Source organism: Neoarius graeffei, chromosome 1 (genome assembly GCF_027579695.1).
Source record: "Neoarius graeffei isolate fNeoGra1 chromosome 1, fNeoGra1.pri, whole genome shotgun sequence".
Classification (NCBI taxonomy): domain Eukaryota; kingdom Metazoa; phylum Chordata; class Actinopteri; order Siluriformes; family Ariidae; genus Neoarius; species Neoarius graeffei.
This window is the reverse complement of record NC_083569.1, coordinates 97,381,422-97,396,804: the sequence shown is the minus strand read 5'-3', so window position 1 is coordinate 97,396,804 and position 15,383 is coordinate 97,381,422. Positions and strand designations below refer to the sequence as shown.

At 41.6% G+C, this 15,383-nt stretch overlaps 1 protein-coding gene across 1 annotated transcript; it reads right to left on the bottom strand.

Moving 5' to 3' along the window:
* Positions 1-2,513: 2,513 nt before the first annotated feature.
* LOC132874075 (SLAM family member 8-like) lies at positions 2,514-11,937 on the bottom strand. Its single transcript, XM_060910001.1, has 5 exons — positions 11,738-11,937; positions 4,192-4,506; positions 3,700-3,957; positions 3,450-3,551; positions 2,514-3,341 (listed from the first exon to the last, which is right to left on the bottom strand). The coding sequence occupies exons 1-5, from the start codon at positions 11,799-11,801 to the stop codon at positions 3,298-3,300; spliced, it is 783 nt and encodes a 260-aa protein (XP_060765984.1). The 5' UTR covers positions 11,802-11,937; the 3' UTR covers positions 2,514-3,297.
* Positions 11,938-15,383: the final 3,446 nt, after the last annotated feature.

The window sequence follows — 15,383 nt, the reverse complement described above, 5'->3', positions numbered from 1 at the left end:
ACAAGTCACCAGATCATCACAGGGCTGACACATAGAGACAGACAACCATTCACACCTACAGTCAATTTAGAGCCGCCAATTAACCTAACCTGCATGTCTTTGGACTGTTGGGGAAACCAGAGCACCACACACAGACACAGGGAGAACATGCAAACTCCACAATACCTAGAAAGGCCTCCCATGGCCACTGGGCTCGAACCCAGAACCTTCTTACTGTGAGGCAATAGTGCTAACCACTACTCCACAACATGACATTTTCTAATGTCATTTACTAATTCAAGCTCTGTATCTTGTGCATTTCAGAACATTGGCCAGATTGCTCCTTGACATACAAAGCTACAAAAAGATAACTCATTTACTGTGAAGGATTAAAAGAGCTTAATTTGCAATGTTCATTAAAAAGATCCCATATTTATCTCAGTACATACCATGGGGAACACCAAATAGCAGTACTCCAGAGAAGGAAACACAATATCCATTAAAATTATGCATTTCTGTGTTAACCGACAACTGTTTTTTTTTTTCCCTGCTGCAGCTCTCCTGAGACTGGGAACTAAACACTAACTGAAGAGAGCAAAAACACTTCCACACTGTGTCTGAACTCACTGAATCTATAAATGTTTGCATTGTGCAGCACTAAAAGCAAAAAAGTACCACACAGTGCTGCACACAAAGATATAATCTCATCTCATTATCTCTAGCCGCTTTATCCTGTTGTACAGGGTCGCAGGCAAGCTGGAGCCTATCCCAGCTGACTACGGGCGAAAGGCGGGGTACACCCTGGACAAGTTGCCAGGTCATCACAGGGCTGACACAGAGACACAGACAACCATTCTCACTCACTTTAGAGTCACCAGTTAACCTAACCTGCATGTCTTTGGACTGTGGGGGAAACCAGAGCACCCGGAGGAAACCCACACGGACACGGGGAGAACATGCAAACTCCACACAGAAAGGCCCTCACCGGCCACGGGGCTCGAACACGGACCTTCTTGCTGTGAGGCGACAGGGCTAACCACTACACCACCTTTCCGCCCACAAAGATATAATGGGAAATGTATTTTCAGAAAGAGGTTCAGAGCTTCTCTCACTTCTTATGAACTGATAAAGTGACCATGCTCACTTTCAGTTTATATTGGAATACAGATACAGGTTATAGCTATTTGGAACACCAAACAGATACAAATACATATACAGGTACTGTGTTGCACCCCTTGCACGTGGCACGATGTAAAGACAATGCAAAAGATACAAAGTGTGTAAATTTATGGGTGGCATGGTGAAGAAGAAGAAGAAGAAGAAGCCTTCATTTGTCACATATACTAAAGCACAGTGAAATTCCTTCTCTGCATTTAACCCAGCAGTGAACACACAAGTGAGCAATGAGCAGTGCAGTGGGCAGCTATGCTACAGTGCCCAGGGATCAGGTGCCTTGCTCGAGGGCACTTCAGCCATGATACAGAGCGAGGGGAAAGTGCTGTTCATTTACCAAACTTCCCTCACATTTTTCCTGCCAGCCCCAGGAATCAAACTGGTGACCATTTGAGCCCAAGGCTGCTTCTCTACCCTCCAGGCCATGTTGGTTAGCACTGTCCCCTCACAGGAAGAAATGTCCGGGTTTGAACTTTGCAGCTGAAAGGGCCTTTCTCTGTGGAGTTTGCATGTTCTCTTCATGCCTGCATGAATTTCCTCCCACTGATTAGGTCAACTGCTTACTTGAAATTGCCTGTAGGTGTGAATGGTTGTTCATTTCTGTATTTGCTCCATGACAGATTGAAGACGTGACCAGAGTGTACCCTGCCTTTCACTTAACGTCATCCTGACAGATAAGCAGTCTAGAAAATGGCTTGGTGTGATCTGCAGTGCAAATTGACATAATAAGCAGCATATAACTCTATATTCTCAGCTGTTTTCACATCTGTTATTGGGTCTTGTGTTACAAGATGTTGCTACTGCAATACCAGAGTGTGGTGATACAGGACATTCAGTATAGGATCCCTGGTAGAATATAGAGAAGATTGTTGGAGGTTTGCTCTTATTATAGTCTCTGCACGACATGGAAACACAACTGGGCTTTTTTTGGATAAGGAGACTGTTTGTACCAGGTTCTGCGATGTGTAGTGTAGCTTTTCAGGATCAGACAATACACTGTATATATCCATACTGACACTGGAGAAAAAACACATTCAAAACAAAGCGTTCAAAGTGTTTTTTAATTAGTTTGTATGGGGTGTGTGGCTTTAAGGTTCCTGTACAAGTGATTATTAAAGACAAAACAATAATGTATAATAACAAACACATTAATATACAGTAAACTGTGATTTGAATTACAGCTGACACTGCAATTCATTTTAAGTGCAATATACAGATTCCAGATCATATACACTCATTTCAGTAGAGGTTTAACTATTTCATTATATGTCATGTTTTTTTTTTTCTTTCCCAGAAAAGCTAATACTGATTTTCTTTGATAATTATAAACAAAAACTTGATGTAAACTGGTATCTGCTAAATGTAATAAGTTGTAAGACTCAGGAAATGTGTGAGGATCCATGTCCAGGAGGTTTATTAATAAATACAAGAGTCCAGTATATAAAAATACAGTCAGAAACTATCCATTCACAAAAGTCCAGAAACAGATAAAGGGCAAATGGAGCAGTTTATTTAAATGTAAAGAGACTCTGATGTTAAAATCCTCCTTTGTTCACAGATCCTTGATCAGATGACACAAACATGTCGTCTTTTACAGCACTTTATGATATTAGCTGCAGTAAACATGGCCAGGCTTGTGTACAGGGACAGATGAACATGAATATGGTTTGGACAGTCGTATTTCCTCACAAGTGGAATCACACAAAGCATTAGAAGTCAACAAAAATCCTGTGTGATCGACAGATACAGACAGATAACCAGTACAGCAAAACAAACAGACACTGAGAATATAAATGGAGCAGAATGTTGTGATAGATGTGCTAAGCGTGGCAATCAAATGACCAAGGAAGAAAGACTAGGATCTTTTGAAATACAAGGGACTGGAAGACGAACCAGAGAGCTTGAAGAAAGAGTGAAAACTGAGTTTCCCCAGCAATCATAAGAGCAGTCAATCCAGAAATGTGCAAACATAAGAACAGGTAAATATACTGTGTCACTGAGATCTGAGTGTAAATGAAAACATTATTTACAAAAATAAAACAATGCAAGATATTTTAAGCAAAGTCTTTTTAATTTTTAATTTTTATTTTTGCACCTTCTCTAAACTGTTAAGCTGTGAATTAAGAACCACAAAGAACCAAGCGCTTATTCCTCAATTACAGTTACAGCATACTGGCTGTTATGATGACCTGGAATGAATGAATAAATAAATAAATAAATAAATAAGGATTCAGCTCATGTTTTTATTGTTGACAATTTATTTGCAGACTGTTTATTCGTATTATTATTTTATTTACCGTGTGCTCTGTAACATTTTACACCCAGAATGATCGTCACCAGCAGATAGGGAGAGGCCGCCACAAGACTACTGATCAGTTTGAGCACTGACAATGGAGCTCCTACAGTACATGCACAATTGAACACACACACACACACACACACACACACACAAGATTCAGTAAGAAGATATTTTTGGAAAACTTGTGTGGTTAAAGTTTTGTTGAAGACGATGGTGTTCATTCCCCAGAAGGAAAAGTGTAATTGTACCTGTGTTGGTGCTACAGCTCAGTGTCTCTGAAGCAGAACTGTAGCTGATGCTGTTAGCTGCAGTACAGTTCAGTGTAACAGCTCCTTCTGCTGGTGAGAGACTGAACTGCAGCTGAGCTCCACTTGCAGTCTGATAGCCGCTCCATGAGTAGGAGACCCTCTCAGCTCCGGGTGCTGCACACTTCACAACAACATCACAACTGTTGTTGGACGTCAGCCATGTTTGAGACTCCTCAATCTGCACAGCTGTTATAGGACCTATGCATACACACACACACACACACACACAAATAAGGAACCCATGAAACTGCAACTGCAATGTTTTACTGTAACAACACATTCACAAAGCTATAAATTTGCGATGGTCAGACTAAAACCACTTATTTAAAATATATGGACTAGGAGAGTTGAAACAATTAATATGTTTATGTAATTAATCTTTACATGTTTAAAATTATTCTCATTACATTTATAAAATTAAATCATACTCACTCTGAATATAAACTTTAAATGTCTGTGTTGGATACTGTGTATTAATGCTATTTGCAGCCACTACAAAGGTTCCAGAGTCTTGAGGTTGAAGATCTTGTACAGTTACTCCAACTTTATCATCATCCCCCTTTAACCGTCCAGTGAACTGTGATTCCAGAAATGTGTAATTTTGGTCTGTACTGTATTCAGCAAAAGTGCTCTTATTGAAGGTCCACTGAACTAATAACCCTGATTCTACTGGATATTTTAATGGAAGATCCAGGGAGCTCCCAGCTTTGAGCACCATCACTGTGTCGGCCAAAACAACACACACACCTGCAGCAGAGGAAAACATAATGAACAGCAGTACACATCAGAAACCTTTCTATCTACTGGTGTTAGGCTTATTTGATATTGATTTTTCCCTGATCATAATTTCCTATTTCCACTTCAAGCAGAATAGGAGGCAGAGTAATATTACGAGCTGTGCAGTCAGGAACTGTGCCAATCACTAAAACTCACCTGGATGGTGGATTTTTAAGTGATTCTGCAGTAAACAGTTAAACATAACAGTGCATTTTAATTTAACCTTTCCATACATTGGTTGTCTGATGTTCACATGGCTGATATTTTCACTGTTAATGCTTCAGAGGAGAGTGAAAGAGAGCAGCAGTCACAAAACAAAACAGTAGATTTCATAATTTTCTATTTATTATCTCCATTAAAGGTCATAGGCAACAGTCATAGGTGAAAAAAAAGAAAGCACAACCTTATTCATCACACACTTGTGAAATTTCCTCTCTGCATTTAACCCATCTGAAGCAGCGACCACACATGCACACACGTGAGCAATGAGCACACACACATACCCAAAGCAGTGGGCAGCCATGCTAACAGCCCCCGGGGAGCAGTTGGGAGTTAGGCGCCTCGATCAAGGGCACCTCAGCCCAAGGCCGTCCCATATTAACCTAACCGCATGTCTTTGAACTGTGGGGGAAACCGGAGCACCCGGAGGAAACCCACGCAGAGAACATGCAAACTCTACACAGAAAGGCCCTCGCCGGCCGCTGGGTTCGAACCCAGAACCTTCTTGCTATGAGGCAACCGTGCCACCCTATGTAGAAATGTAGAATATCAACTTCATTGTCTAGATGAATGACCCAAAAAGTGAATTAAATCTTCCTGGTGTCTAATTTGCACACGAAAATTGAATAAAATGCTTAAAATATACTGTTTTGCCCAATTTCTGAAGGATTGTTTACATCTCACTTATGCGCACTTTCACTGCCAGGGGGCCGTCGTCGTGACGTCATTTAAGCCAAACAGACTGGGAGCAGCTCTGTGTTTACTTGCGAACCGAGCACACGTTTAGGAGGTTCATTTATTTAATCACTTTCTAAATATACTTTTTTTTTCCTGGAGAGAAACATACAGTGCTAATTTTCAACAATTCAATAATAACATATAGGAAAGTTCGGCATGACGTCACCAAATGGTCACATGTTGTTTTGGTTGGCAAGAGGCTATTTATAAATGGCCAATCGGAGTTATCGGGTCATTAATTAATTATGGTAGTGTTGTGTTATCGGCTGCACATACAGATTTGATAAGAATGATCCCAAGAGCTTTTACCGCAGACCAAAGAAACCTGCAGCTCGCCGAAAGCTTTGGATCGCAGCAATTAAGCGTGACAAGTGGGAACCTACTGACAACGACCGTGTTTGCTTTCGACACTTTATATCTGGTAAGACACATGATTTTTTTATTATTTTGTTTTGCAGTTTAATATTATATTAGATAAAATTTCCTTATCAGAAATAATTTGTTGTGCTATGACATTGCTTAGATATCAACCAAAAGATGAGTAAAAACGCACGAACAGCTGATTTGGTGATACCTGCGGGCATGCTAACATGCTAATGGTTCACATGCCATTTGCATGCTAAATGTATGTGCGTGTTTATACAGACACAGGTGTTCCTAATAATGTGGCCATTAAGTTGAAGTTGATTAGTCACAGCTAACATACTAACTGTGTAGGTACAGTCCCTTTTAGAAACTACATTTCCCATCAGCCCACTTCCGTGTTGACCTGCGTCACGCCGGGGCGGGATCACCACCACGTCCTCTCTGAAGGCATAAGAGAAAGAGGAATGCTCCGCTCTTCCTCTTTCCGTCGGGACCAGCGGTCTGCAGATATAAAGAGAAAGCTCGCTCGACGAGTAAAGTTAAAACCACCTCTTTCTTGCAAGATCCACGATTTTGCGCGATTTCTTTCTTACCCTTGGCCAAGGTAAACTCCAGAGTCGCGTGATCTTTAAACTCAACCTGAGTTACAGCCGGTTTATTCGTATTAGAAGTGACATCACGACTGCCGCCCAAACGCAGTTTTAATTAAAAGTTAGAAGCGACCGGATTCCTTCTGACCAAAGTTCTGTGCACATTGTTCTACAAAGATTTTCTTCCCCGAACTACGAAGCGTCGGACCAAGAATTCTTTGTTTCTACAGAAGTCTACGAGCTCCTGTGAATTCTCTCCACGTAATCCCCTGTGCTTCATGGAAGATCTTCCCAACGGTGGAAAACTCAAGTCTCAGGACATCTTCTCAATCTCGCATAGAAGTGGGATTTGGAAGTAAGACTAGGTATATTTTGGGCATAATTAAAGCTAGTCTTAGGAATTTGCTTTTATTGAAATAGTGTGAATTTAAACCCAGGTTTATCTGTTACACTGTTAAACACGCAGTGTGTTGAATTGATCTGTTTTGTTTTTAATTTCTCAATTAGATAGGCTGTGCATGCTTCTCTCTGTCTCTTATTCCCTACCAATATCCTCAATCTCCTTATCACACATTTTGATCTTATCAAGGTTTCAGTGGATTCAGTACTGTTATAAGTTAGTGAAATTAGCCTATGGTTAATTTCTTTTGGCTCATTAGCGTCCAAAGCTAATTATTTTGTTCCATTAGCCTCTAGGGCTAATTGTATTGTCTCAAGGGATCACAAGGCCTTCACCACGTGTAGTTAGCTACACGAGGCTAATCCAGGCCTACCCAGACACGTGGCACACACAAACCCACGTTAGCTAGCTTCCCCTTTGTCTTAGCTTAGCCACACAAGGCTAATCCAGGCCTTCATCATGAGGTATTCCTTCCCCCACACTCTCACACACCTTTCTTTGTTTTAACTCCACGAGGTCGTCCTTGGGCCTTAACTCCTCCCCCACAAACACGTGGAGTTAGCCACAAGAGCCAACCCTCTCAAGAGCCACACCCAAGGTCTCTCTCTCTCTCTCTCTCACACACACACACACCATATCATATTTGTATATAATGATTCCAACTGTTATTATCCATTTTTATCTTTGTTATAATAAATTCATTTATTAAACAAACTGTGTTTTATTTGTGTTCCAATATTTCCGAAGTCCCCAATCTCCCAAAGAATTCAGAAAGGTGCATATCATTTATGTAATATGATAAGTGATCATAATTTGGAATATACCATAATACCATTGGCTGTTAATTTTACTATTAAGCACCAGGATAAACGGCATGATTCACTTTGAATGATTTACTTTGAATGATTCACTACTTTGAATGATTCAATGATTCACTTTAAATGATTCACTTGAATGATTCACTTGAATGATTCACTTTAAACGATTCAAATGAGACTGATTCAATTTAATTATTAACCTTCAAATTTAATGAGACTGATTGAATGAGATCACTTAATAATTACCAAATGCACCTACAACTGCTAGCTTGCTAACATGACAATGGCTAACATGCTCAATGTATGTCTGTGCATGTTTTTCCACAAGTGTCCCTTATAAAGTGGCCACTAACTTGAAGGTGATTTGTAATGGCTACCTGCTAGCATGCTATTGACTAACATGATTACTTGGGTAAAAACATGATACTGATTTGTATGCAGTACACATGAGTACAATTTCTGCAAACGCGCTCGTGGCAAATTTATGTACTTTTTGCAGTATAAATATTTGACATTAGAAGATTGGTCGAACTTTTCATGATATGTATTTGAAGATAAATAGCATAGCCTGGATTTAAAACACTGCTTGTGCATTCTAGATGTAGAACTTGCTTAAGTTTAGTACTGTACTGTATATCTTTGGTGTGTGCGTGTGAAGCAACATTAACTTATGTTTCAAAGATTATATTGTGCCTATTTTATCGTTATGTCTTTTTATTATTAGGTGCAAAAAGCAAATCTCATCTCCTCTAGCCGCTTCATCCTGTTCTACAGGGTCGCAGGCAAGCTGGAGCCTATCCCAGCTGACTACGGGCGAAAGGCGGGGTACACCCTGGACAAGTCGCCAGGTCATCACAGGGCTGACACATAGACACAGACATCCATTCACACTCACATTCACACCTATGGTCAATTTAGAGTCACCAGTTAACCTAACCTGCATGTCTTTGGGGGGAAACTGGCGCACCCGGAGGAAACCCATGCAGACACGGGGAGAACATGCAAACTCCGCACACAAAGGCCCTCACCGGCCACGGGGCTTGAACCCGGACCTTCTTGCTGTGAGACCACAGCGCTAACCACTAAACCACCGTGTCACCCGCAAAAAGCAAATATCTCATCTCATTATCTCTAGCTGCTTTATCCTTCTACAGGGTCGCAGGCAAGCTGGAGCCTATCTCAGCTGACTACGGGCGAAAGGCGGGGTACACCCTGGACAAGTTGCCAGGTCATCACAGGGCTGACACATAGACACAGACAACCATTCACACTCACATTCACACCTACGGTCAATTTAGAGTCACCAGTTAACCTAACCTGCATGTCTTTGGACTGTGGGGGAAACCGGAGCACCCGGAGGAAACCCACGCAGACACGGGGAGAACATGCAAACTCCACACAGAAAGGCCCTCGCCGGCCCCGGGGCTCGAACCCAGGACCTTCTTGCTGGGAGGCGACAGCACTAACCACTACACCACTGTGCCGCCCCAAAAAGCAAATATAAATGAGTATTTCAATAAAACAACTGAATAATTAACACTTGTATGCATCAAGAGACCTGTAGGCTTTCATTGATTCTTTTGTGTATATTGAAGGCGTGTCAATCACATACAGGTAGATATCGCTGAAGGTCAGGTCAGGCCAGGTGCCTGGATTTGGGTCCCATTTGTCCGTAACTGCGTAAGGATCAGGCAAAACTTTGGTGCCACTGTTGTACAGAAGCTTTGCTGCATATCTTTGCTTAGCATCAGTTGGCAACGAACTTGCGTACTGTGATAAACCGCTACGAAAACGAGGCGATGATGCAACTTTGTCAGCCATTGTGAACAGTTCTTGCCAACCAATTGTATGCGCATCCGCAATATTATGTCACGCTCTAGTTTGGCAAACTCTCCCATACCAGGACATTTAATGGGGTTACCCACTGATGCGCACAGGGGCACACACATAATCCCTATAATAGAACGTGGATTCATTTATATTGCTAATATAATTTATTGCTAATATTAATACAAGCATTATACTATTTATAGCCTACTCTAAACAAACATTAATCATGTTAGTCAATAGCATGCCAGCAGGTGGCCACTTTATTAGGACCACATGTAAAACCATGCACAGACATACATTGAGCATGTTAGCAGGCTAGCAGTTAGCATGTTAGCTTTGAATAATCAACTTCAACTTAATGGCCACATTATTAGGAACATGTGTGTCTGTATAAACACGCACATACATTTAGCATGCAAATGGCATGTGAACCATTAGCATGTTAGCATGCCCGCAGGTATCATTTTAGCGGTGACAAATTAACTTCAGCTTAGTGGCCACTTCATTAGGAACACTTGCATTCGGACATACATGCACACACACACAGAAATTTATCATGTTAGTCAATCGCATGTTAGCATGCTAGCAGGTAGCCATGACAAACTATCCCTTTTGTCTCATTTACACAATGATTGTACAGGATCCCTCAGGATTCTTTACTTGAAAAATTGCAAGCAAAGGTAAAAATGTTTACGTCCAATCTTCTCCTTTTTGCTTGAGCATTGCTGGTCCATTTCTTCTTTGACTGCTTGCTTTTGCGCTCGAATTTTGTTGGAACAGCGTCAGGTTTGAGCCTTCTCTGTCCAACACTGACACCTAAACTCTCCAACAGATGGGGATTCTTCAAAAATGAATCCTCCTCGAAGTGATCGGAGCACAGAGCGGCGTATTTACCCAGCTGCCAATCCTCTCACTTCACACGCACAATCCACTCTCTCCGCCTCTTCTCCTCTCTCGGAAAAAGGAAAAACCTCTTCCTGAACCGGTCCTGTTGTTACAATTCACTGCACAACAATAAGGCATGGTTTTTCTTTGGAAATTCCTGAATGCACGTCTGCACTCAAGCAGAACGGCAATGTAAGTAAACGGAAGTGGACTCAACTCAAGAGATTTGTTTAACTTAAATGACGTCACGCGCCTAGTGGTCACGAAAATAGCTGAACAGAAATTCACCACGATCCGTGCTAACTTCATCTCATCATCTCATCATCTCTAGCCGCTTTATCCTTCTACAGGGTCGCAGGCAAGCTGGAGCCTATCCCAGCTGACTATGGGCGAAAGGTGGGGTACACCCTGGACAAGTCGCCAGGTCATCACAGGGCTGACACATAGACACAGACAACCATTCACACTCACATTCACACCTACGGTCAATTTAGAGTCACCAGTTAGCCTAACCTGCATGTCTTTGGACTATGGGGGGAACCGGAGCAAACCCACGCGGACATGGGGAGAACATGCAAACTCCACACAGAAAGGCCCTCGCCGGCCACGGGGCTCGAACCCGGACCTTCTTGCTCTGAGAAGGTCCTGTTTAATCTTTATGGACCAAAATCTTCACCCCTTTTTTCTGCTTTTGGACTGAAAACTGAAAGAGCTATGAGTTCAGTGCCATCCCTCATAAACATATTTGACTGATGTTAGATATGTACAGTATATCATGGTTTGAAAATTCAACCTCAGACGCCAGCAGCATTTCTGAATTTATTTCCAATTCTGTGCCTTTAAACACTGGTGGCTGTTCTCTTAATTTGCTGATTTGTTAGGTGTTGTGAAACTTGCTGACCAATCAGTCTAATCATTTGTTTTATATCTGCCCCACTCAAGTGTCATAATTGACAATTTCCTAGCTTGTTTATATTATTATTTGTTTATCTGAGGTCACTGGTGTTACTTTCTACTGCTCTTTATCTATTGTCTCATGTCAGGTTTACTGAAGTTAACCACATATTTTTCTGCAGATAGAGAATGATAAGAGACAGTTACATGAGAAATAAGTTGAACGGCAGTGGCGTCCTGTTATTGTAGTGACATTACAAGTGCTTAATTTGATATGCACTTGTAATGGAAACCCCCCACTAATTCAAGCTCTGTATCTTGTGCATTTCAGAACATTTTCCAGATTGCCTCTCGACTTAGAAAGCTACAAAGAAGATAACTCATTGATTGTGAATGATTGATTAAAAGAGCTTAATTTGCGATGTTCATTAAAATGGTCCCATATTTATCTCAATACATACCCTGGAGAACACCAAGCAGCAGCACTCCAGAGAAGGAAACACAATATCCATTAAAATTCTGCATTTCTGTGTTAACCTACAATTGTTTTTTTCCTGCTGCAGCTCTTCTGAGACCGTGAACTCAACACTAACTGAAGACAGCAAAAACACTTCCGCACTCACTGTGTGTCTGAGCTCACTGAATCTTTAAATGTTTGTGGTGTGCAGCTCTAAAGGCAAAAAAGTACCACACAGTGCTGCACACAAAGATATCATGTGTAGTGTACTTTCCAAAAGTAGTTTAGAGCCTCTCTCACTTCTCATGAACTGCATCACTGTGGTTCTGCTAATATATGGACAGCTAATAAAACAGATCAATGTGCACAAACCCAAGAAAATGTGTTTATTCTGGGCCTTGCAAAAGTATTCTGCCCATTATAAGTCATCATATTCATCTGTATTACACATCCCATTTACACACAATGCTCTGGGCAGTATCTTCTATTGTAAACCATGAAATTTCAAGTAAAATCACAAAGCCAAAATGTATTATTTATCGGCATATATAAAAAAAATTCTGGTATTCAACCGTTCCAGACTAGTACTTGATAGAACCACATTTCCTGCAATTCTACAAGAGTCTAGTACAGGGCCGGTTCTAGGCAGGCATATATGAGGGGGCAGTCAGAAATGCGAAGGGGGCATCATGAATACACATCAGGCTCCAGCACTTTTTTTTTCTGTGCTTATAGTAACAGTGTTTTCTTCATGGAATTAGGTTGTTAGCTATGTGTCCAACCCCAACCTGGAGAAGTGGATTGCACTTTGTCAGGCCTCTACCTTCAGACCTGTCCAACTTGGGTGTCCCACCTGAAGACTAAGCTCCTGCTGGTATAGCTCTTAAGGTCACTGAGGCACGCAAACCCCCTGACCACAATAAGGTGGCAATCCCTCGGGGGGGGACTGAAAAATAAAAAATAAAATAAAATATCCTTCATCCAGATTTTAACAAACATAACAGTTATCTTTACTGGATGGCCTAATTCTCAAATAAATTTGAACCTAGAATAAGACTTCACACACTATAGTCAGTATTTACAAAACTGAAAGGTAGTCTTATAAATAATAAAAAAAAAAATCACTTCTCAAACTAATTTATAAAGCACAACAGATATAGAGCAGAACATTTTATAACTGTTTTCTTTCTTTTTTCCGGCTTGTTTTTTTTTGTTAGCAACTTAGCAGCTCAAAAATCTCCTTTCTCTCCACTCCTCTCTTATTTCTCTCACTCCTCTCCACTCCACTGTCTTTTCTCTCCACTCCACTCTACAACAACAGTCTCCTGTTTCCCTTTGCAAAAACTCTCACAAATTCATCCATGTCCAAGTTATTTGTTATGGACTTCTCACAGGCCAAGATCACCAAATTCCTCTTTCTCTTGTGTAACATGGTGCGACGATAAGGGGTTAGGACCCGTGACAATGTGGAGAAGGATCTCTCACACGCTGCTGAAGACACACCAATTACCAGGGCTGTTACCGTATGTACAGGGATACAATCCGGGGCCTACCTTTCCCGATGTAGTGTTCTCTTAACACTTTGAGACTCTCTCGGCCATTGTCCTTTGTATCTCTGAATATCAGTCCCAAGCTCGTATTGGCAAGTAGCGGCGCCAGTGCACAATAGGCGTCCGCATTCAGTTTGTCGTCGTTAGCCTTTTCTTCCACCGTCAGTGGTCCAGCGGGCTCTGTGAGGATTGTCTGCTTCAGCCCCACTCCATGCATGCAGCACAGCATCCTTTCTTCCCAGAGCTCATACTCCTCTGCTCTCCCATCGAACTTCGGCCATTCGGTCTTGTTTCTGTTCGCCATGGCTTTTTGTGTTTGTAGCTCAGCTTTGCTCCTTTTCAGCCTATCTTTAGCTTCCCGGTACTCCCGATGCTAAACTAGCTCTTTTTGGGTAGGCTAACTCTACTTCTATGCTAGCACAGTCTTGCTAGCTGCTGACGGATGTGTCCGTCAAACTTTAGAATCATTCTTGGTACCTGGGCCCATAACCTGTTAACAGGTAGGCTTATTTCTTCTGCCTACATTGCAATGCATGGGTGGCACGGTGGTGTAGTGGTTAGCACTGTCGCCTCACAGCAAGAAGGTCCTGGGTTCGAGCCCCAGGGCTGGCGAGGGCCTTTCTGTGCGGAGTTTGCATGTTCTCCCCATGTCCGCGTGGGTTTCCTCCGGGTGCTCCGGTTTCCCCCACAGTCCAAAGACATGCAGGTTAGGTTAACTGGTGACTCTAAATTGACCGTAGGTGTGAATGTGAGTGTGAATGGTTGTCTGTGTCTATACGTCAGCCCTGTGATGACCTGGCGACTTGTCCAGGGTGTACCCCGCCTTTCGCCCGTAGTCAGCTGGGATAGGCTCCAGCTTGCCTGCGACCCTGTAGAAGGATAAAGCGGCTAGAGATAATGAGATGAGATGGGAGACATTGCAATGCGGAATAATAATTCTAATGAATGAACAGACGTTCAGACGTTTGTCTCTTTAGCCATCAAACTCGACATAGTTTATTGAACTGTGCACGACATGCTGCTCTCCGTGAGAGTCAAATACTGAGAGAGAGAGGATGGTAACGTCCCTTTTTTATAAACTAGCCACACGTAATTCCATGCAATATTTGGCACAACAGCACCTCCTCCTGGACAAATACAGTTACATGCATTCAAACACTTATCCATTCTCAACAGTTATCAACATACAAAGAAAGGAAAAAAACAATCTTGTGAAATACAAAGGAACTGAAGAGGAACCAGCGAGATTGTGGAAAGATGAAAAAAGAGGTTGTCTCAGCAGTCATAAGGGCATGCAAGGTTGTGACCCCTAATCTGAATGAGAAGCTCCAACGTTGAGTCCATAAGAGTGCAAACAAAAGAACAGTGAAAGTATACTGTGCCATGGAGATCTGAGTGTAAATGAAAATATTATGATCATAAAAAAAGCTTAAACTTAAAAACTTTAATCTGGATTTTAAAAAATGTAAAAGCCTGGAATAGGAACCAAAAAAGACCCAAGAGCTCATTCCTCAGCTACTGTTACAATATGCTGGCTGTTATGATGACCTGTGAATGAAGTAAAGTAAGAAAGAAAGAACAAAAACACTTTGTGTTGTGGTATTATATGAAAATAATACAACCCCAATTCCAAAAGAGCTGGGATGCTATGTAAACTGTAAATAAAAGAGAATGAGAGAATTTGCAAACCGTGTAAACTCAATATTTAATTCAAAATAGTACAAAGAAAACATATCAAATGTTGAAACTGAGAAATTGTATTGTTTTATGAAAAATATATACTTATTTTGAATTTGATGTCAGCAACACATTCAAAAAAGTTAGGACAAGGGCATATTTACCACTGTGTTGCATCACCTCTACTTTTAAGCTTCTGACTATAAACTGTAGACCATTCTATCTGCCCAGGGAGTTTACTTTCATTTCCATCACTACTGTGTATGTGCCCCCCAGCGCTAACACAAAGGAGGCTATGAGTGTTCTCTACCGGACTATCAGTGAGTTGCAATCCGTTCACACTGAGGACTTTTTCATTGTGGCTGGGGGTTTTAAGCAGGCCAACATGAAGACAGTTCTCCCTCATTTTCACCAGCATGTGGA